The sequence below is a fragment of the Fundulus heteroclitus genome, chromosome 12 (assembly GCF_011125445.2).
Source record: "Fundulus heteroclitus isolate FHET01 chromosome 12, MU-UCD_Fhet_4.1, whole genome shotgun sequence".
NCBI classification, from domain to species: domain Eukaryota; kingdom Metazoa; phylum Chordata; class Actinopteri; order Cyprinodontiformes; family Fundulidae; genus Fundulus; species Fundulus heteroclitus.
This window is the reverse complement of record NC_046372.1, coordinates 24273752-24297521: the sequence shown is the minus strand read 5'-3', so window position 1 is coordinate 24297521 and position 23770 is coordinate 24273752. Positions and strand designations below refer to the sequence as shown.

The 23770-nt window shown below is 41.0% G+C and overlaps 1 protein-coding gene across 1 annotated transcript; it reads left to right on the top strand.

Annotated features, from left to right (window-relative positions):
* Positions 1–220: 220 nt before the first annotated feature.
* On the top strand, positions 221–23306 carry cnot6l (CCR4-NOT transcription complex, subunit 6-like). Its single transcript, XM_036144333.1, has 12 exons — positions 221–394; positions 5087–5208; positions 6838–7024; positions 10224–10309; positions 10469–10558; positions 10690–10758; positions 12319–12476; positions 14162–14316; positions 14406–14557; positions 15492–15719; positions 16603–16805; positions 21573–23306. The coding sequence occupies exons 2-12, from the start codon at positions 5097–5099 to the stop codon at positions 21792–21794; spliced, it is 1662 nt and encodes a 553-aa protein (XP_036000226.1). The 5' UTR covers positions 221–394; positions 5087–5096; the 3' UTR covers positions 21795–23306.
* The last annotated feature ends 464 nt before the right edge of the window (positions 23307–23770 follow it).

Sequence of the window (23770 nt, the reverse complement as noted above, 5' to 3'; positions counted from 1 at the left end):
ACATTTGGTAACACTAGAAATGTTGCACAACAACCCTATAATAATAATAATAATAATAATATTTATAATAATAACAACAACAATACTACTACTACTACTACTACTAATAATAATAATAATAATAATAATAATAATAATAATAATAATAATAATAATAATAATTCCTATATGTTTGTTTCCTAATCGCTGTAGTTTAATCACATTTGGTAACACTGGAAATGTTGCGCAACCCTGGAGGCGCGCGCTCTGCGGGCGTCGGGGACGAGCGGAAGCTGCGTTTGTTGTTCTTCCTTCTGTTTCCGACACGTTCAGGGTCTGAAGGAGTTCAAGAGGCGCGTCTGCATGTCGCTGCCAATTTCCCCCATAAGCCGTCGACTACCGCCCCCGAATGAAGGTAAGCCCCCCCCGCCTCCGTCTGCCGTCTCTCGGAGCCGCTCTTCCCGGTTCGGTTCCGACTCACGTCGAGCCTCCCGTTCGCTTCCCGCTCCCGGCGGCTCGTCCCCCGGGCAGCGAGCCCGGGCGTCGCGCGCCGAGTCGCCGCTAGCCAAACAAATCCAGCCCCCTGCTTCGGAGGCGAACCCCGGGGTCCCCCGCGGCTGCGTGCCGCGTTTCTCACGCCATGTGGACCGAAGCGACGTCCGCGTTAGCTGCGATCGGACCTCCCCTCCTGTCGGTGTGTTCGGGCGGGTGTCAGGTGCGACAGCTGCCCACCCGAACCGAACCCCCCCCCCCCCCCCCCCTCTGGACGGGCCCGTCCGGCTACTTTTGACACTACTATGTTTGGACACTCGTCCTTCAGCTGTCTCTCCGCAGACGGCATTCCCCGGTTAGAGACGCCTGTAAAAATAGGAGCCTCTGGGTTCAGGGCGACACGTTCCGTGGGTTTGCAGGAGAGCTGTGGCTCAGAGTGGACCTGTGGAAATCCTCCCACGGTTGTTGATGAAAGTGTGGATTCTCTGCACTTCTGCGTGTAGCTGTGCTGGGATCAGACGCCAGCAGGCCACATGTCATCCCGCAGCCGCTTGTGACCCAGTGGTGTGTAAACAGGTTATGCAATTCTTTCCCAAACTTGTTCACCTCGGTCAGCCTCATGCTGCTGCTGCTGCTGCTGCTGCATGTCGCCCTAGCGTGGAGTTCTGCAGCACTTCCTCCTGCCTACAGGTGTGTTTACCTGTGCTCTGCCACGCTAAGCCTACAGTTTCTGATGAACACCTCCTGAAACGTCTGGGTTCTGCTTGGAGCAAGGTGGGATGTTTACAGCAAGGTGTTAAAACCAAAGTAAACCTTTCAGTTCTAAGTTTTTACTGCCTGGTTATTATAGGGCTGGACGATGTAGGAAAAACATATCGATAAAATAGAAATTATATTGATCGATAATTATAAACAAATTCAATATATATATATATATATATATATATATATATATATATATATATATATATATATATATATATATATAGACTGGAAGTTGAAGGATTTGATTCCGATTGGACATTTTAAACGATTGCTCAAAGGTTTGGAAATGAGATCTATGGTTTGTAACTGTTTTATGAAATTCTAATTTAGATTGATGTTATTGTAAACTGTAATGTAAATTGTAATGTAATCTTTTGCCGCTATCTTGGCCAGGACTCCCTTGAAAAAGAGATTGTTAATCTCAATGGGGCTTTTCCTGGTTAAATAAAGGAATAATAATAAATAATAATATTAGGGCTGGGCAACGATTAAAATATTTAATCGCGATTAATCGCATTGTATTTACAAACTCCAAGAATGAATTCAAAAGTAGTGTAAAAAGCACTTTTATTTTAATGTTCTGCTGCCATATGAACAAAAGTGTTGTAACATTTGTAGCACTTATCAGTAACACATATTTAGTGTAAAGCTCAACTTAAACATGTAGAACAATATATATATATATATATATATATATATATATATATATATATATTAGGATTCAAACTCAACGCATAATTCAACCAACTTTTTACCAAAACTACAAGTTTTTATAAAGGAAAGAAGAACGCATGCTCTCTAATCCTAAAGGGGGCGGAGCTTAGTTCCTGGGTCTGCGTTGTGATTGGTTGGTTGGATTTAGTGATTGTATTATTAACCTACATGGCTAGAATGCATGAGGAAGGAAAATTGTTATTCTATTGAATTGTTTTTTACCCTTTTTTTCTATCATCGATTTATGTCTACAAATCGATATATATATCGTTATTGAATTATCGTCCAGTACTAGTGGGTAATGTTAAAAACCAAAATTAAAAAAACCCTGATCAGCCATTAAAAGTTTTGAGAGCTTTGTCTCAAATTTACAACAACTCCACATTGTCAAAAACTGTTGTATCAGACTCAAAAAATAAGAACAATCTTTACCTAATAACTCATTAGAAAGTCGTGTTTCACGTCGTAGAGGTAATCAGACCCACTCTTCGTTTTTCCACCATTGTTTCGTGTCGTAGAGCGTTGCTAACATTTGTTTTTTCGCTTCCTTCTTTAAGCTCCCACCGTGGTGTTTAAATCCCGTTAAGGTCTGAACTTGGACTAGGCCACTGTGTTTCAGATTTGCTGCTGTGTTTCGGACCAGGTTTTGGCCAAGCTTCAGCTGTCACACAGCCACGCCGTTTCACTCGTAAATGCGTTGGCATCACTGATCTCTATTATACACTGGAGTGCTAATCGCCGTCTGTTAGAACGAGTCACTTTGAAGCCACCAGCCGCCATATTGGTACTCCCTATTTCCCCCCAGTAACTAAGGAATATGTGCGCTACAGCATCGAATAACGAGGATTTTCTCATGTTCAGGGGGGGCTTAAAACTTTTAAAATGTCAAATGCCATATACTTTTATGTTATGTTCTAAAAATATCAAGTACTGAGAAAGTCATGTGCTGAAATATTTAGCATTTTATTCATTTAAATATATATATATAACATTTATAAATATATAAATAACAATATACAAAAACATATATTTACATATGTGTATACATATATATACATATATACATATACACGTACTTATATATACATATATGTATATATTTAATATGAATAACATGTAAAATATTTCAGCACCTAATTTCCTAGTAGTTGATAGTGTTAGTACATCCACTGACTGTAGAATTACCTGTGAAACGTTTTCACACAGCCAGAAAACTGCTTGTTGTTGCAACCAAATCCTATGAGATTCTGTGAGAGTAGGGAGGAGCAAGATGGCGGCCAGTGACTTCAGTTTTTCGGCAAAATCAGCACTCCAGTGTATTATATAGCTCAGTGGTTGGCATGCAGAGGAGTTCATGGCTCCCTTTTTCTCCTGGCGAGCCCGAAGCATCACTCTTCCACCTCCGTGCTTAAAAGTCGGTCTGAGGCACCAGTCCTGATATTCTGTGTTTGGTTTGTGAGCAACCATCTCTGCTTTGATCTGATCTGGACTAGAAGGCTCACAGTTCATTCAGCTGCAGCTCTGCTAACCTTAGTCTTGTTCTTTTTTTAAAATCATCCTTTGATCAATCATAATTTTTGACATATAAACTGAGGTGTGTAGTGTCTGAGCTAGAGCTCTTGGGTGATTTCTGAGCATTTTGCGCTCTGTTCACAGGCTGAAAAGGCCTTAAAACCTTTCCCTGATATAAACGAAGCAACAGTTGCTTCTCTGTGGTCGTTGCTGATGTCTTTCCATCTTAGCCTTGTAATAACACAGACATCACTGAAGGAAATGCACCAGTTTGTCTAATGATTTCCTGCTCCAATCTACCGCCAGTTCAATTCAATTAAATTTTATTCATATATTCATGATGCACGTCATCTCAAGGTTCTTTCCAAAGTCAGATTCCATCAGATCCTCCAGGTTGGTGAGAAAGTTTCCTCTCTAAGGAAACCCAGCAGGTTGCATCAAGTCTCTCCAAGCAGCATTCACTCCTCCTGAAAGAGCGTAGAGCCACAGTGGACAGTCGTCTGCATTGTTGATGGCTTTGCAGCAATCCCTCATACTGAGCATGCATGAAGCGACAGTGGAGAGGAAAACTCCCCTTTAACAGGGAGGAGAACCTCCAGCAGAACCAGAACCAGGCTCAGTGTGAACGCTCATCTGCCTCCACCCACTGGGGCTTAGAGAAGACAGAGCAGAGACACAGAAAGCACAGAAGCTCACATTGACCCAGGAGTACTTTCTATGTTAGAGAAGACAGAGCAGAGACACAGAAAGCTCAGAAGCTCACATTGACCCAGGAGTACTTTCTATGTTAGATGGTAATAGAGGATGATCTGCCTCCCCTGATGATGTCACAGCTAACAGAACACCAGACCAGGTGTACCTTCTATGAAGAGAAAAATGACAGAGAACAAATAGTTAAAAGCTGAAATAACAACAACAATGCAGATTGGAGAGCAGTAGGAAAACTCAGCAGAGAGAGAGAAATAGACCCTGATGTCCTCCAGCAGCCTAAGCGTATACTTAGCAGGTAGAGACCACCGCAGTGCCTCTGGAGGTCCTCCCTAAATGATGGAAGCAGGACCAGAAAAAAAATCAGACTGTCAACTCTGTCGTGTTTTCTCATCTCCACATTCATACATCTGTGCTACAAGAAAGCAAATAAAATGGCAGCCTTAGTGAAATATGGTTCAAAACGCAAAATGTGATGTTTTAGACTCCCTAAACATTTTTTTCTTACCATCTGATTAAAATTATTCAGGATCATTGACTCTGCATGTTTCTTGTTGAATTTCCTGCTGGAACAAAAAGCCTTTCTCTGGTTGTTGACCGGCTCATCGTTGGCCAAACTGACCTTGCTTCACTTAAATTAGATGAAATGGATTGAGGTGCGACTTCATATGTGCAGGAGGTCGTCTCTGAAAGCAGCTGTTTAAAGTTACACTTCCACCCTCAAGATGTGTGATTCAGTTTAAGAGGCATTATGCGTCATCATGTGTCACTGGAAAAACAACAACATCGCAATAATAGAGAACCAGCAGATGTTTTTCTTTTCTTAGAGAACAACTCCCCACCCCCCCTTTGAATTTAAGGTGTTTTTTTTTTTCACTCCGAATGCAAACGGTAATCCGTGTTCTTTGTTTTTCAGATTAACAGGTATGCCAAAGGAAAAATATGATCCTCCAGATCCCCGCAGATGTTACACCATCATGTCAGCTGAGGATGCGGCTGGTGGGAAGAAGTCTCACTGGAACGAGCTCGAGATAACTGGTTAGTCCAGCCGACTCCCACTGGTTCCAGTTAACCAGTGAATCCCAACGGACCCTTTGGGTTCAAAGTCTGGGGCTGAAGAAAAGTGGAAAGTTCAGCTGGACCACTCTTCTTCTTCTTCTTCTTCTTCTTTTTGAAAATGTTTCGTCCGTCACCCTAAAGGCTTCTTGGGTTTGAATCAGGGCAGAGAAGAAGTCCGGTTCCCTTCTAGTGAAGCACTCAGGATGTTCTGGATGACCGAGAGCTTAAAGAAAACCAAGAGGGCAATAGATGTTAGCTGGTGCCTAAAAATAGGGTAGAAAATACAGGATCTTCTGTTGATAAAGCTACAGCTGGTAATCCTGTTCAGAAACACTTTAGTTATACTGGGTAAAATGGTCTCTCCATCCTGAAAGTAGTAAATACATTATTTACTGTGATTTTTCAAGCTGTATGCAAACAAAATTTCGTTCTGTATACACTCTGTGCATACAGAATGACAAAATGTCTAAGTCTAATTATTTCTTCACAAAAAAAAGGTTAAAAAAATTTCTATGGGAGCTGCAGGCCGGTTCCAAATCAACCAATCGCTGCCGTTCGGTCCGAAGGGCAGTGATTGGTCAGTTTTATTCTGATCTCACCCCAAGTCTGTTTGAGGATGAGTTACACTTTAACTGGTGGAATAATTTGGTGAGTTTTAAAACGTTTGAGCCTCCAAAAAGCCACTTTATTTCAGGGGAGAATAGTAATAGGAAACATTCCAACTCAAATACGCCTTCGTTTCTCATTTATGCCTGTCTAATTTTAGGAAATTTTATTTTTATGTTTTTTAATTATATTAGTTATTAATTGTTTTATCCAGTTTTCACTAACACTTTAGATTTCCTCATAAAAAAGTAATGTTGGGTTTTGTCTGTATTTATGGCTAAAGCAGATTCTGTTTAATGTTGATTTAATGTTTTTATCTGTTGCTCGTATTATCGCGTTCATTAAGCTCTACGTTTTATTTTGTTTTATCATTTATTTATTTTACTTAGTTTAGCATTTTTTTTATTGTGATCTTTTTTTATTTTTAGACTAATTTCCTTGTTTAACCTTCTATAAAACACTTTGTGTTACAGTTTATTGTGTGAAATAAGGTCTTTAACTGAATTCTGATTGAATGAATATAAACAAGGTGGACGTCTTATCCATAAATGGAGGACAAATGGTGTTTTTTCTGAGGACCCGAGCAACAGAATCCACACTTCTTTAAACTATTTTTTATATGTTGCCTGAATAGTTTAATGACATTTTTTTTTTTTGTCAGTTTTGTTGAGAAAAAGTTCTTCCAAAGATACAAACAGCCGCCTACTGAGGTTTCTGGGTCATTCCTGCTGCAGTGGACCAAATTTCCTCTCTAGGACTGTAGAGATTTCACAAACTAAAGGTCAAATATTATCTGTCACATCGGGAACTAAGCTCACATTTGTTGTCTCAGTCTTTTCATAACCATCATTTCTTCAGACGTGCAGCGTGTTGGGAATTCACCTTGGTCTAAAGAGCATGTGTGCAGTTCTGAATTATCGCAGCAACTCAAATGCACAAATCCATTTTTTAGACAGAATCACCTTTTTTAATGTCTCCCTGTTTGTGTTTGTCTCTAATCAGGGCGAGTGAGGAGTCTGAGCAGCTCGTTATGGACGCTTACGCACCTGACCGCGCTACACATCAACGACAACAACCTGAGCCGCATCCCGCCGGACATCGCCAAGCTGCCCCACCTGGTCTACCTGAACCTGTCGTCCAATAAGCTGCGCAGTCTGCCCGCCGAACTGGGCAACATGGTCTCTCTCAGGTCGGAACGTCCCGCTCTACACCAGGGATGTAACATTTTACCAATGATCAAAACTGCCATTTTAGTTTGGACTTTTCTCTGCATTACCCACAAGCAACAAAAATGGCCTGTAGATAAAGATGTTTGTAAACAAGGACTGTTTAAAACAAGAAACTGAGCTGTTTTTATTAATCAGAATAATATTATTATAAAGAAAATAGCTTGTTGAGTTGGACATCAATCCTTGTTCAACATAAAGTGCTACCAACAAACACGTCTATGTATTAAACAGTTTGACCAGAACGTAATGCTGTGGTGAGATTCCTGAAAATTTCTGGTAAAATGTATGATTATATAAACTCTAAACCAAATAATAAAATTAGATTATCTCACTGCTGCAACTCTCCTGCCTTCCACATGGAGGTAATCCCTCTTTAAACATGTTACTGACACCTAAATGACGCGTCTGATCCATTAATTGTTGCATAGACCATACATCTCAGACCTCTGTCACTGAAGTTGATATGTGAATCAAGGCAGGGGAGTGAAATACTTCTGGCAGCCTAGAATCTCTTGCTGGACTGAACGTCTCTAGAGCTTTTCTGCTCCTACTGACCTCTAAATGAATGCAGCTGCATTAACAAGCAGCCTGCAGTCACACCCTGATGTACTGATTACACATTATTCTTCAGTTTTACGTTTTATTTTTCATCTTTTCAACACGTTGGTTAACATCTGTTGCTGTGCTGTGATCTAAAAACACAGCTTAGGCTGAGGCCAGTTTTATTTGCTGTTTAAAGAGAAGCCGCTCAATAAGTCGACTGGTTCCTACTTAAAGGGACTTTTAGTGTCAGTAGGTAACTTTACATCAGAGACGACAAAAATCACATGTGGGGTCCCTCCTATTCAATATCTACACGCTCCTCCAGCTCAGATAATAAAAAACAAAAACATCAGCTACCATCACTATGCAGACGACACACAGATCTACATCACCATGTCACCAGGTGACTATGAACCAGTTCAGGCATTAGTTTAAGTTTGTAGTTCAACTGTTTTTTAAACGCTTTTGCTTTTAGTTGCATTTTCCTACGTTTTATCTTTTTATTTTTTATTCCTACTTGCTTTTCTTCCGTTTTATTTTCCTATATTTTAATCACGTAAGGCACTTTGCGGTGTCCTTGTACTAAAATGTGTTATCCAGATAAACTTGTCTTGCCACCAAAGGTGACCCACGTCCCTAACGGGGAGCAGCAGCGCCCCTGGAAACAGGAGATCAGCTTAACTCACATTTATCTGCCTTAGAGGAGCGGAACAGATTTAACGGAGCTAACTTGATGCCGTCGTTCAGGTAAAGGTAGTTTAAAGGAGCTCACCTGTGTTGTGCAGGAACAGAACCAGGGTTACGACCCAGGTTAGGACGGTGTGACCGAGCCGAACCAGAAAACCCGACCGGAACAGGTTCTGGACCATCTTGTTACCAACCCGAGCTCTCAGCGAGGTCCCCAACAAACAAATAAACAAATAAAATACACAAAAACGTGTTTAACTGAACCAGGAACCCATTTCAGAGCTAGACCTGACCAGTACGGTAGCCTTCACGGGACAAATTGAGCAAAATCAACAAGGTTCGAAATGTTATTTACATGAACAGATTTCCTGCGTAAACAATGAGACGAAAGAAAATGAGAAACTAATCCTGGCATGTATTAAATTAATTGATCCTAAAATATTCATCTGTAGCAACAATCTTGGCAAATAGATTTGAAATCAGGTAAAGAGAGGCAAATTAAAGTTAAATAGCTGATATTCCAGTTCAAAGTAGATTAAACATTACATTTTTAATGAAACAACATATCTAGATTTTAATAGAAAATAGATTTTATTATTTTGTCTATTGTCATGATCTACCTCGCATGGATCATGGAGCGAGCCTTTCCTGGAAAAGTTCAGTTCCTTTCAGACAGGGGGCGCTGTTCAGTGCCCATTATTTTACTAAGACTGAACTCGCTGTTCTTTTTTCTTTTCTTTTTCCATACCAAGAAATAAAACAGGCTAAATAAAATACCTTGAAAATAAAATGATCCCAGTTTTATCACTCCTGAAAAGAACTAGTCATCTTAAAAAATCTAAACTTGTAAATAGTTACAGTTTGTGGGTCAAACTTCAGAGTTTCCCCCTTTCTTTGCTGGATGTTTGTGGTCCAACTGCTCATTAACTAATGGGGCTAATAAGACATTTTAAGAAGATTTCACAATTTCACCATAAAGAAAATTACAAACTGTGTCAGTCTGAATCTATTATCTGTGCTGGAGAGCCAGATTTGTTCCCCTCTTGAATTTAGGTCAGGAAAAAACGTTCCAAGGGCCACATAAAAAAAAAAATTCAACTGTATGTATGTATGTAAGTACGACAGACATTCTTGAGCATTTAACCATTGCAACCAAATGCTGTTTAGTATTGCTGTATACTGTGTGATACTGTTTTTTTGTATTTGTATTTTACTGTGAAGCACTTTGTGATTTTTATCTGAGAAAAGTGCTATATAAATTTTTACTTACTTACTTTACTTATTGTTTAAGAATAAATATTAGGAATTATCTCCAAATGTACACATTGAGAAACCATAAAACTACTTTGATTTGACCTGAATCTGGAAAGTCGGAGGTAATTCTTTCATTATAAGAGAAAGTTGTAGTTTTTTCTGAAGGTTGTTTTTCTGTTAAATGTGTTCAGTAGATTCCTAAAATGGTAAAATCCTTCTGATCTAAACACATTCTAGTGCAAACTACCAGTTTATGCAGTTTCTATTGATCTGTAAAGATGGGGTTAGTTTCTAATTAAATTCTAATATAGCAGCTCTCTGCCGTTTTAGGCCACTTTGATAATTTCCAAGTTCATTTGTCCGTGCCCTGACACAGTTTCATTTGTTTGAACATCCGAGATTTTGTTTACATTTCTTCAAGGATTTAGTTTCTGAACAATCTCAGAGCTCAGAGGAATCACAAGGTTCAGACTCGCTAATCAAACCCTCCTCCTCCAATGGAGCGCCGCGTGTTTATCTGACGGGCGTCACGCCTCAGCAGCGCCGATACGGAGCAGAGACACACCGTGGCAGAGGCTTCATCCCAGGAAAATCCTGACTTAGAGAGGATCTGTGAGAGGGAGAAACACAAGCTGAGGACCAAACACTGATGCTTGGCTGTCGTCTCTTTTGCAGGGAATTGCTTTTAAACAACAATCTTTTACGAGTTCTGCCTTACGAACTTGGTCGGCTTTTCCAGCTTCAAACTCTGGGACTGAAAGGTGAGACTTCTCCTTTCTGCAATGGCCGATTCAGATGTCGGCCCTCTTATTTGTCCTTTCATTCATTTTCCTTAAAGCTACACATGGACGATAGGATTCTGTTGTACATGGTGACATTTATTAATCTCTGCTTTTATTCCAAACCTGTTTGTTTTGCAGGAAATCCGTTATCCCAAGACATCCTCAATCTCTACCAGGAGCCCGACGGAACCAGAAAGCTTTTGAACTTCATGCTCGACAATCTGGCAGGTAAACTCGTCTGTCTGAAGCCGTTAATATTTAAACGACGGTTTAACGGGAAGCCTCCGAGGTGCCGGTTTGTGAGAACCTGCACCGTCATGGTGATGCACCAATCGTCTCTCTCCTTGTCCCGTTTCCAGTTCACCCGGAGCAGCTCCCCCAAAGACCGTGGATCACTCTGAAGGAGCGAGACCAAATGATCCCTACAGGTCAGTTTTTTTATGAGCGATCCAAGAGCTCAGCGACTCGCTGTTCTGATAACACGACTAAAAAGTTACAAACACGGTAATAATACAGATAAATACAAGATTGGACTCAGATTAAATAAGATAAAGTAATGTGTATTTACATAAATTTAAATCATCCCAGAAGAATCAACATGGATAGTTTCAGATTCGGCTGTAGAGACATTCAGGTTCACGGAGCTGAGAAAGAAAATGTTTTTCTGTTTTTTTTTTTTTTTTCAATTTCTGATGGTATCAATGGAGCGCCGAAGGAGATAAAGTCCTGAGAGCGAGTTCTGTGACTGGTCTGTCTGACATACAGGATAATGAAGGAGGTAACGGTTTCTTTAGAGAGTAAAATGGACCAATGCATGAGGCTACGGTTAAATTCAACTCTTTCAATTCGATTGTATTTATACAGCGCTAATTTATGATACATATCTCAAGGTTCTTTCCAAAGTCAGACTCCATCAGATCCTCCAGGTTGGTGAGAAAGTTTCCTCTCTAAGGAAACCCAGCAGGTTGCATCAAGTCTCTCCAAGCAGCATTCACTCCTCCTGAAAGAGCGTAGAGCCACAGTGGACAGTCGTCTGCATTGTTGATGGCTTTGCAGCAATCCCTCATACTGAGCATGCATGAAGCGACAGTGGAGAGGAAAACTCCCCTTTAACAGGGAGGAGAACCTCCAGCAGAACCAGAACCAGGCTCAGTGTGAACGCTCATCTGCCTCCACCCACTGGGGCTTAGAGAAGACAGAGCAGAGACACAGAAAGCACAGAAGCTCACATTGACCCAGGAGTACTTTCTATGTTAGAGAAGACAGAGCAGAGACACAGAAAGCACAGAAGCTCACATTGACCCAGGAGTACTTTCTATGTTAGATGGTAATAGAGGATGATCTGCCTCCCCTGATGATGTCACAGCTAACAGAACGCCAGACCAGGTGTACCTTCTATGAAGAGAAAAATGACAGAGAACAAAAAGTTGAAAGATGAAATAACAACAAACAATGCAGATTGGAGAGCAGTAGGAGAACTCAGCAGAGAGAAATAGACCCTGATGTCCTCCAGCAGCCTAAGCCTATAGCAGCATAACTATAGAGGTAGCTCAGGGTAACATGAGACACTCTGACTAGAAGCTTTGTCAAAAAGGAAAGTTTTAAGATTAGTCTTAAAAGTAGACGGGGTGTCTGCCTCAAGGATCAAAACTGGGAGTTGGATTGATAATGATGCCAGTTGACCTGGGAATATAAAGTAGTGATGAATGAGTGATTTGTACCCTCAATCCTCAGTTATCCGGGTCATCGCAACAGCAAACAGGCTTAAATCGGAGCCAACCGGACTTTCGTTCACTTCTTTCTGAAGTCGTTTCGACATCTATCCAGGAGTCTTTGTCAATTCTAGTGGCTCTCACTTTAATAGTTTTCTTTTTTAATAAATTACAGCAGTCGTTCTGAAAATTACCCAGAAACTGTTAGCTTTTAGACTACCGATTGTAGGTTTTTCCATTCTGCGTGATTGAATGTTATTGTCCCCTCCCTTGCAGCTGCATTCACAGTCATGTGCTACAACGTTCTGTGCGACAAGTACGCCACGCGGCAGCTGTACGGCTACTGTCCGTCCTGGGCCTTGAACTGGGAGTACCGGAAGAAGGGCATCATGGAGGAAATCACCGGCTGTGACGCCGACATCATCAGCCTGCAGGTAAAGTTTGTAAACTCGCCTGTAAGACTGAGTCTCATGATTTTTGTGCGTCCACAAACACAAGAGAACCAAAAACGGTTGGGGCCAATCACGTTTCAGTATGGAGGTTTAAGGCGGGACATTGCGACAAAAGCAAGAGCGGCTGAGTCGACAGCCGGACCAACATAAACATGGCAGAGCAGGAGGACACACTCTTAGCTGCTGGTATCACTTCTGTTTGGTCTGAATTCAACATTTCTTCTTTGAAAGAACGACCAGAAATGTCTTGACTATCTTACCTTGTTGTGGTTTCTCATGGCGCCCTGCTGCTTAGGTTTTAATTTGATACCGTGATTGGTTAAAACCAACCTTTGGTCGGCGGGTGCTAGATGTCGCTTCGCCCAATCAGCTCAGAGAGTTCTACTGAAATTCCCTCCTTTCCCCAAACGGATTCAAATGGGGCCGTCCCAGATTGATGGTGATCAGAACGTAGAGCTACAGATTATCTACACGGCTGTCCCAGTTAGTTTGGTTTTGGTCCATAATGTCAGATCTGAAAATAAGTTTAGGCATATTTAGGCTTTTAATGCCAGAAAGACGTAAATCCCTGCAGGAAACAAGATGCAGGATGGAAGAAACGGATTAAAATAAACTTTTAGTCCAATAAAAAAAAAACATTTGTCTGCTTTTGTTACCGTTGGTTTACACAGTAGCTGTCCATCCATCTTGATGATGGGTGGATTAATTACTTGAGACCTCTGGGACGGCAAGCTTGTTCTCCGTGATGGTTGGCATTCCTCCACCTGAGACAAAGACTCACTGACCCAGAGAGACCGGCTCGCGTTTTCATGCTGAGAACCTCTTAATGAGGACGTATAAACAGATTATTTATATCCATCTACCCGCCCGGCTTCTTCCCTCTGTTTGTTATCGTGTCCGAGAGGCAACAGATCCAGGAGGGAAACGGATTCTTAACCCAGATCTTTCTAGAGGATCCAGAGATGTTTCCAAATTGGAAGCGATATAATTTCCCCTTTCGGGGAACTCTGGATCCGCCCCGGAGTTTCCTCACCGTCCGACATGACTGAAGGCGTCCAGGAGGCCCCGTGATTTGCTCCTTTATATCTGGCCGAGCACCAGCAGCTCTGCTCACAACTTCTCACAGTATGCATGCTCATTTCTGCTGCTCGTACCCGGTGCACTGCAAAAACGGAACTAAAACAAAGTAATATTTTCTTAAAATTAGTGTATCTGTCCTTGATTTGAGCAGGTAAATAAGATGATCTGCCAATGGAATAAGACTTTTGCACCTAAAATAGGAACAATCCATCTCCATCATCTTCAAGTGCAGTATATCTAATTATCTTATTTTAGGGGTCAAAATACTCATTCCATTGGCAGATAATCTTATTTACCTGCTCAAATCTAGGACAAAAACACAAATTTGAAGAACATTTTACTTATTTTTAGATCCTTTTTTGCAGTGTGTTTAGTTCTTTTGGCCTTCATTCAGACCGTCGGTGAGAGCTGGAACGTATATGAAAGAGTTAAATAATACGTTTGCCTCGACTCGTTCTCCGCCTCACTATTGCAGCTTTTCACCACGTCTGAATGTTGAATCTAAGCCGCGGTGCTTTGAGGGCGCGGTATTGAGTCCAACGCTGTGCGGCCTGTTCTTTGAAAGCCCGTCTCGTGTGTTTCTGCAGGAGGTGGAGACTGAGCAGTACTACACGCTGTTCCTGGAGACGCTAAAGGACCGCGGCTACGACGGCTACTTCTGTCCCAAATCACGTGCCAAACTGGTTTCCGAGCAGGAGCGGAAACACGTGGACGGCTGCGCGGTGTTCTTCAAGACCGAAAAGTGAGTCTCGGCGCGTCGTTTGGCGAAGCTCCACCCGATGGAACGTGGGAGTCGGCCGTGAGCTAACCGGACATTACTGACGTCTGCAGGTTCACTCTGGTCCAGAAACACACCGTGGAGTTCAATCAGGTGGCCATGGCCAACTCTGAGGGCTCAGAGGTGATGCTGAACAGAGTGATGACCAAAGACAACATCGGCGTGGCCGTGCTGCTGGAGGTCAATAAGGACTTGTTCTCCGCTGGTAAGATCCCCCGAGGGAACCGTCGGTTCTGCAGACTGAGAGAAATAATGTCCTGGAATCATGTGACCCGATGTGTTGCAGCCTGGTGCGTCAATTACACCCGATTAATGCGAGAAGGGAACTAAAAGAAGTAAAATAAACTAGAAATTAGCGTATTTGTCTTTGATTTGAGCAGCTAAATAAGATAATCTGCCGACGGAATGAGTTTTTATCCCTAAAATAGGTTAATTAGATATATTTACTTTAAATAAGATGATGGAGATGAGTTGTTCCAATTTTAAGTTCATTTCACTGGTAGATAATCTTATTTACCTGCTCAAATCAAGGACAAATACACTCTCTACAAGAATATTTTACTTACTTTTAGTTCCTCTTTGCAGTGTGTGAACAAACGGCCAAGCAAATGGGAAGTTCATGTGCAGAACAGAAGAAAAAAAGAAAATCAACAATAGTTGCAGTACTCGTTGTTTCCACAAGGTGTCACAACTGATTTATCACCAAGTGAACAATATTCTGTTTAATGGAGCTTTACAGGCTTAAAGAGCCTTTAATAAAGGGGGTTTCTGCTGATGTTTTGTCACAGTCCATCTGCTTTTTAGATCTTATCCAGATTTTATGCATTTGATGCTCAGTTTTACCCCCAATTTTCTTGTTTTTACTCTATTTACGTCACGGTGATTTACAGTCAGTTATTTTATTTCCTCTGTTTATCTACAGTCCTGAGCTCACAGAGTTTCTAAGGCTTCATTGCACCAAACAGGCCACGTTAGAAATATATTAGGGAAATGTAACCCATTTTATTCTCATTAGACGCTGTTATTGCTGGATTCATGTTTTTTATATATATAAATTGATGTGTGATGAACTGCAGAAGTCTTTGGTCTGATTTAATGCTGCTCATGCTGTAATCCTGGCTCTGCCGGCTCCTCTGCAGGCATGAAGCCCCCTCAGGAGAGGCAGCTCCTCCTGGTGGCCAACGCCCACATGCACTGGGACCCGGAGTACTCGGACGTGAAGTTGATCCAAACCATGATGTTTCTGTCGGAGCTGAAGAGCATCGCTGAGAGAGCCTCGGGCTCCGTCACGACGGGCTCGCCGACTTCTGACCCGTCGTCCATCCCCATCGTCCTCTGCGCTGACCTCAACTCACTGCCTGACTCCGGTAGGACTCCGTCTTTTGGTCAACAGGGCCTTGGTTTCTTTTATGCTGTTAAAATAATTGGAATCTGGAATCTAACTGGTGATGCACGATATAAAAATTAAAAAAGATAATTTTCTGCTTTTCATGACCGATACGATAAGTTAATATTCAATATAGTTTTTGCATAATCTGCAGCGTGTGCTGGATGCAGCTATGAAAAACTAATTATGTAGTAACTCTTATCTATAACAGCAAACAAAACGTTTTGGCTCTTCAAATGTTTCTTTTTTTTATGCCATCACACACAAAAAAGTTGTAATTTGCTTTAAATAACAAAAGGCACTAATCAATTCAGAATACAAAGTGCATCCCTTGAAAATTACCGAACAGATCTACGGCTTAATCGCAAAGGCATTCGTGTCAAAGTCAAAAAATAAAGTGCACCCTCAAAAATAACCACAGCAAAGGTCAAAGAAAAAAGTGCAACTTCTTAAATGTTCTGAAGACTATCTGCAAAGGTATTTGTGGAGTCAAGTCAAATAATTTTCAAACATGAAATTATATGTAGTACCATATGCAGGTCCGCCTCGGTTCCAAAAATTCAATAAAGTCAATAAAAGTGGATCCTCAAAAATGAGGTGGAACGCCAAATCCACAGGTCTCTGCCTGAATAAAATTCCACCACATTTAATTAATTTATCACCTATTTTTATCGGAAAAATGTACTGATCGGGCCGATAAAAAATTCCACCAAATCGGCTGATATTTTAACGGTCAGATAAATATCATGCATCCCTACATCTAACGACGATTCTCGTGCAGATTCACCGTTTTCCCTCTGAATCGAACAGAAACCGCATGTTTTTCTTTTTCCTGGGTTAATGCGGCATGTTCTTGCGTGCAGGTGTGGTGGAGTACCTGAGCGACGGCGGCGTGGCCGAAAACCACAAGGACTTCAAGGAGCTGCGCTACAGCGAGTGTCTGACCAACTTCAACTGCAACGGCAAGAACGGCAACTCGGACGGGAGCATCACCCACAGCTTCCAGCTGAAGAGCGCCTACGACAGCAACCTGATGCCTTACACCAACTACACCTACGACTTCAAGGTAGAAAGCTGCTCCTCCCCGGTGCTGGCGGCTCAGTAGGATGGCCGTTCTGATGGTGGCTGGTTGTCACATGTGCAAACATCTGGAGACGCTCTTTAGTGGTCGCCAGCGCGGCTAGCAGCGCCTGGGCCTGGTCGTGTGGTGTTTGGCATGATAGTGATGCAGCGTAGGATTGGGACCCGTTGACTGACGTAGAGCAGCGATGTTGTATTCAGGGTTCCCACGGGTCCTTAAAATCCTTGAAAGTTTGTGAATCTAAAAAAATTAATTCAAGGTCCTTGAAATTCCTTGAATTTTTTTTTGTGGGGTTGAAAGTTCACACGGATGACGACTCATGTCATTATTTTACTACCACACTATCTTTTAAAATTATGTTGATTCCACAATCTTTTAATTTGCAAAAGTACGTTCGCTCTTCTTCGTTAGTTGCTAGGCTACGGTTTAGGCCTACGAGCGTCCAATAGGTTACATTTACGCAGTGTTGCCAACTCAGCGACTTTGTCTCTATATTTAGCGACTTTTCAGAGTCAAAGTCAAAAACTAGCTTAATCAAAGATGAAAGTAAGTGAAACAAATTGATATAATTCTGAACATCTCAATGCTGCACTTTTTTCCATAAAATTCCATGAAACGGTAGGCTAATGTACATCTTATATGTAATGTAGTATGGCATAGCCATGTACTGTGGATATAAATGTAGGCTATGAATATGATCAATATCAATGTAGGCTATAAATTAAGTCCACTTTCTTGTATTGCTTCTGACCCAACAACTTCTATGCCGTTTAGTCTTTTATTGAATTTGCATTGTATTAAAATATGATAACCTATTCAGCGGTCACAGAAGGTAAATGCCGCCACGTGTGGTCCTTGAATTTGAGGAAATTGGTCCTGGAAAGTCCTTGAAAGGTCCTTGAATTTGATGTTCACCAAGGTGTGGGAACCCTGTATATAGCAGCAGTGTTATAGTCCCACAGGGGGGAAATTCAGCTGTAAAAGTGTCACAAACACACAGAATCACACTAGAGATCAGCAAATGGAAAAACAAGCTAGTTTGAAGTTAAAGGACCAATAAAGAATAGTGATTAAATGATTAATAGTGGTTAAAATTGCAACAACACACAATGCCTTTCTGCCATTTACTCAACGGATGGATAGATGGATGATGTTGTGTTCTGGTCTGCTTCTCTTACTGGTTGCTGCTCTTTTGAGAAGATAAAATACCAAATGGTGTGATCTGTGCTGGGAACTCTCCTATGATTGGCTCAGGAACCAGGAAGTAAACACGGGCTACATTGTGAACCGACGTAGTTCTGGACCGTACCTTTAGGTTTGAAAGGAGAAAACGTGACTAAGACATTGTTGATGGAGAGGAGATTGTTTATAGGGAATGTTATTTCCATCCTGGGTGAGAAATGAGAATGATTTAGGTTGGTTTTACAGTAAATATTTTACTCATAGCTCCTTTAACTTTCAAAGCGACAAGAATAAATTTAACAGGCTAGAAATAAAAAGAAAGCATTGCATAATTAGTGATAATACGCCATAGTCAGAAAAATGCAATATTCAAGTATAGCAGCTGATTTACACAGTGACGTGAGAAGAACATGTATGATTGCACAAGTAAAATATGCCTGTGTATATGCGTTTATCTATTGATCCCTCTAGGCTGAATGCAGACATCCAATATTTATCTTTATATCTTTTTCTTTTCATAAAGTAATCATAAAAATGCATCTCATAATCAAAGCTTTATCCCAGATTTTACATGGAACACAAACGGCTGTAGATAATTATTTGTTTTTTTAAATAAAGTATAATTGTACCGCAGCTCAGACCATCTCAATATAAACGATATAGTCTCATTTTATGTCTGTTTATAAAAAAATCCCAATTATTTTTTAAATATGGATATATTGCCCAGCTTTATTAAATGTATATTGGTAAATATCTGTTATTTGCTCAAATTTTCTTTTCGGTGCATCCCTCTCTCCCTCACTTTTACCATTGAAATTGAATCCAATTAATCCTTTAATCTGTATCTATAAATGAAGAATATTATATAAAAATACATTACAAGAGAATGTAGTGAAATAAACCGGTTTTATTACGTGCTCTACAGTATATGTGTAGCATTTACTCTGAAGATCAGACAGCATGAAGGTCGTCTGTTAGGTGGAGGAGAAGCGCTGAACTTGAATAAGTTATTCACTTTTTTACCCTGTTTACAATCGGCTTTCATCTGCAGGGATTTTCAATTAAAGTCTGTATAGTTTCTTCTGTTTCATCCTCCCTTTCATAAGAATAGGAATTCCTTTATTGTCCCGAAATGGGGAAATTCATGTGTGACAGCAGCAAACACGCGGACAATTATTAGCAATGAGGGAAAAAGAAGAATAAAAAGAGCAAACCACTAGTATCTAAAGTTGGCTCGAAAGAAACACCAAGAGTAGAAGATAAGAGGAAATAGAAATACCAGAGTAAATATTGAACAAAGGGGAAAAAACTATTACAGTGGAAAAAAAAACTCCAGCCTATTTACAGAACACACTGATATAATATTCAATATTTACATTTACAGTTTCTCTGAAATCAGTTGAACAATTATCGTTAAAAGGCATCAGCACGCATTAAGTTGCAACTTTTTTCCTTTAAATAAAGCCTGAAAAATTTCTCCCACATTCCCAAGTTTCCTGTAGAGAGAACTGCTGCGTCTGTAGCTGCTTTGCTGCAGCGTTCACAGTGCCGCCCTCTAGTGGTGGGAGGTCTAAAGCTGGCTCAGAGGCCAAAGTTTAGCTCTCAAGTCAAAGCAAAAAAATATATGTGGTTTCGTAAAACTCGTAAGTGGAAGTAAAACTGTTGTATTTTCTGTTCTATCCAGATTCAAGCTCTACTTTGAGCTGATCATTAAAATACTTTGAGATTTGTGGTTGTGACCTAGCAAAAGTGTGAACATTTAGTTGATTTTTGTTGAAAGAATTCAGGTTTACTCAGACGCTGAATCCAGATTTACATTTTTTTTTTTTTTGTTTGGTTTTGGCAAAATGAAGTAAAAGAAACAGGGTTAGGAACTAAAAATAGAAGAACAAGCAACTCCTGTCAAAGGAAAGTGACAAAGACCTGGAGCTTGGAAGGAAAATATAAAGAAAAAACTGTTATATAAACATTACATGGTAGGAAACACTAAAAGTTTAAGATTTTAAGAAAAGTGAAGGTATTTAGAAACTTCTCCGTACCGTCTTGTAACCCAAGCAGATGTTGCATCTTTCATTCTTACTGTAAATTGTCCCCACTTTGAATATATACAAACAAACCATTTCAAATGCACATATTACTGGAAAGAAAAAAAAAACGTCCCGGTTCCGGTTAAATGATCTTAAATAATCATAACAGAGTGGAAAACCCAAAAAACAAAACAAAGAACACAGCACATCCTCTGCAGGATCCGCCGTCGGTCTCAGTCATGCGTGTGGAAAAACTTTTCATCGCTGAAAATAGTGAGGAAGGAACCTTTTAGCAAGGCAGCGCCGTTTTCACGTTGCTGTCAGACGCGACACATAAAGCTTTTTTTTTTCTTTTTTTTTTTACGCGTTGGTGGTGAAGCCTTTGAATCTCGACTCGCCTCCTAGTTTTGGTGCTCTGTGACATTTCGGTCCTGCCTTGGAATGAGTCACGCACGCCGACTTTGACACAACTTTGTGGTTTTTGTAATATTTCGCGTCCACCGGTTCATCTCCGTTCTGAGCAGCGACAGAAACCGAGTCGTTAAATCATCCTTTGCAGCTCGATTTCTCGCTCTGGGTTTAGTTTTCATCACAAGTTCTCGTCGTTTCGTTAAAAAAGGCTGTCTCCGATCTCCAATGCTCCACATCCGCTCATCCATTGGCTGCTGCCCAGAGTTCGGCCGTCTCCAGAACCGGGTCAAAGGTCAGCGCACGCAGAGCCAAACAGAATCAGCGGACACTTAAAGGGGAAAGTTAACCTAAAACAGAAAACTGGGTTTTAATGTAACGCCAAAGGTTGCCCCTGATTAGATTTAACCGCTTTTTTTATTTACGGGGTTCAAAGCCGTCTGAGGTTCGCTCCTTGTTAATGAGAGCCGAACATTTTGTTTCAGCTCTACTTACAGAGAAAATCATTAAAGAATGATTTATTTTATTTGCAGCACATAGACCCACAGCATCTAAACTCAGAGCAGAAATGATTACGTTCTGCCTACAATATATTTCAACCAAAATTGCAATTTTGACTTTTCTCTGCATTAACCACAAGCAACAGAAATGGCCTCTAAATAAAGATGTTTGTAAACAAGGACTATTTAAAACAAGAACTTTTAATGTTTCTATTAATCAGAATATTATTCAAGAGAACAGTTTTTAGTTGATTTGGACATCAATCCTTGTTGAACATAAAGTGCAACCAACAAGCAAGTCTATGTATTAAACTGATTGACCTGTACTTAATGCTATGTATGATTATATAAACTCTAAAACAAGTAATAAAGTTAGATTATCTCACTGCTGCAACTGTCTTCCCTTCCATGTGAAGCAAACCCACTTTAAACATTTTACCAACACTTAATGGACGTGTCTAATTCCCTAATTGTTACATAGCCAAAAATTGCAGACTCTGTGATTTGGAAATTGCGTTTTATTTTTTCACGATTATATTGGAAATGCGATTAATTGTTCAGCCCTAGTTTGGGAGATCCTCATCCGTCTTTGCAGATGTCGGCCGGGTTCTGAAGCTGTGTCTCTGTGTCCGCAGGGCGTCATCGACTACATCTTCTTCTCCAGGACGCACATGAGCGCTCTGGGCGTCCTGGGCCCGCTGGACAGCCAGTGGCTGGCGGACAACAACATCACCGGCTGCCCCCACCCGCACATCCCCTCGGACCACTTCTCCCTGCTGGCCCAGCTGGAACTGCACCCGCCCCCGCCCCACCCGCTCAACCCCCTCAACGGGCTGCACCTGCCCGTCCACAGGTAGTGCAGCCTGCCGGAGGCCCCGCCCACTCCTCTGACCTCTGACCTCACCCGCCCAGATTTTAAACACTGCCCCAAGCTTTCTACAGGACCCTGTACAGTTCACCGGCCCCCCCCCCCCCGCGTGTCCGGAGTCGCCCAGAGGGAGTGAAGTATTTGCCGTTTTGTTTCCTCCTTTTCATACTTTTTCTTTTTGTTTTTGTTTTTTTTGCACGCTGTGTTTTGGTTTATTTTCTCCCTTTAATCGAAGCTTGATACCAAAAAAAAAAAATTGGGCTTGGGATGAAGCTGTTCCAGTGACTTCCAGCGTTTTGCCTTAGATTCGATCATGAAAGCTCGGCAGATTTACGACTTTTAAGATAGATTTACCACAGAACCGACATTTGATCCAGTTTTTTTTTTTTTTTTTACTTTTTCACACACTTTAGTAGTTTAACAGTAAAAACCCAAAATTGTTCGCTTGTTTTTTGTTGTTGTTTTTTTTTTTTTTGGGCTATATATTCAGTTTATAAAACAGATTTGTTTCTATGAGTTGCACAAGTTTATCCGGTGTGTTGTAACTTTTTTTTTTTTTTTTGGTGCATATCTAAAAATTCATGAGCCAAGAAATGCCAAAATATGTAATTTAATAAAATTTGAGGTATGGTCAAGGGTTTTTAAGATAGAAAATGTTCAAACGTTGTTTTTATAAGTAGCACCCGACATGTGGGAGGCGGAATGTAAAACCTCGGCACATCTCGTCTCGCTAATGCATCGTTTTCAGGCGGGGGGGGGGGGGGGGGGGGGGGGGTTCTCATCTGCATAATCTGTGTGTTTCTGGGATTTTACCGTCACTTTTGGGATTATAATCTCTGGTTTGTTTTTGTCACGTCAGCCGGTAAATCTCCCCTCGAATGATGCCTCTTAGTGCTGCATTAATGTAAACTAGCTGCCCCCCCCCCTCCCAGATAGAAGTATTTATTTTGATAATCTGGGGTTTTCCCCTCATTTTACCAGTGATGCAAACTTCACTCTCTCAGCTGAACACCGGTTCGTCCCGTACTCTTTGTTTTTTGCGTGAGACTTAAAATATATTTGATATTTACTGATAATTCTCTGATTAATCTCCTTTTTTTTTTTTATTTAGTTCGTTTTTTTGGAGTGGGGGGTGGTTCAACTCATCCTCTGATTGGCCAAAGGTTCGTCCAACGAGTGATAATCTGTCTTTACTGGGGGTGACGGCGGTTTACCGGTGCCGGTTAGCGACTCCTGAGCAGAATGTAGAACAAAGATCCGAACTAAAAGCCCTTTATGGAAGTTATAACTCAGGGCTTTGAGGTACCTCTCACACTAACGACTTTTGTTTTCCGACTAAAACTACACGGATAAAATGTGGTTCTGACATTTCTGGACAAGCACAGGTGATGTTTGTTCTTGCACACGTACACGATGTTGTATAATTCTTCCTACGTCTTTGTCCATTTTTAATAAATCAAAAAAGAAACTGCGGTGCAACTTTCCTTCTTTGCCAAAAAAAAACGCTATTATTATTTTGTCGGATGCTGCGCCGGATTAATCCGTTTCTTTAACGTTTTCCGTGTTGGGAAGCTCCCCGATCGGCGCGGGACGTAGAGCAGATCTGCCAGCAGAAAACGTAAATCTAAGGCCGGCGTTAAAAAGTGATCGGCTCACAGTTTGCTGCAGGACATCTGGAGCTAATTTACATAGACGAGCAGTAACCAGTGACCAGAGGCGGTATTTTCAGTGCAAGTTTATTAGCGCGCCGAGCAAAGATGTGTGAAAAACCTTTAAATTAATTTGTCTTTTATCGCAGCAGCATGATCGACTCAACCGTTAGCCTGAGGACAGCGATGTGGTGTGGGTTAAAAATTAATCCTGCATAATGAGAGAAAATCACTAAAGTTTTTGGTACCTTTAAAAAGTCCGATAAAATAGAACTAAAGCATTTTTCCTGAAATTTCTACTTTATTTAAATCAGTG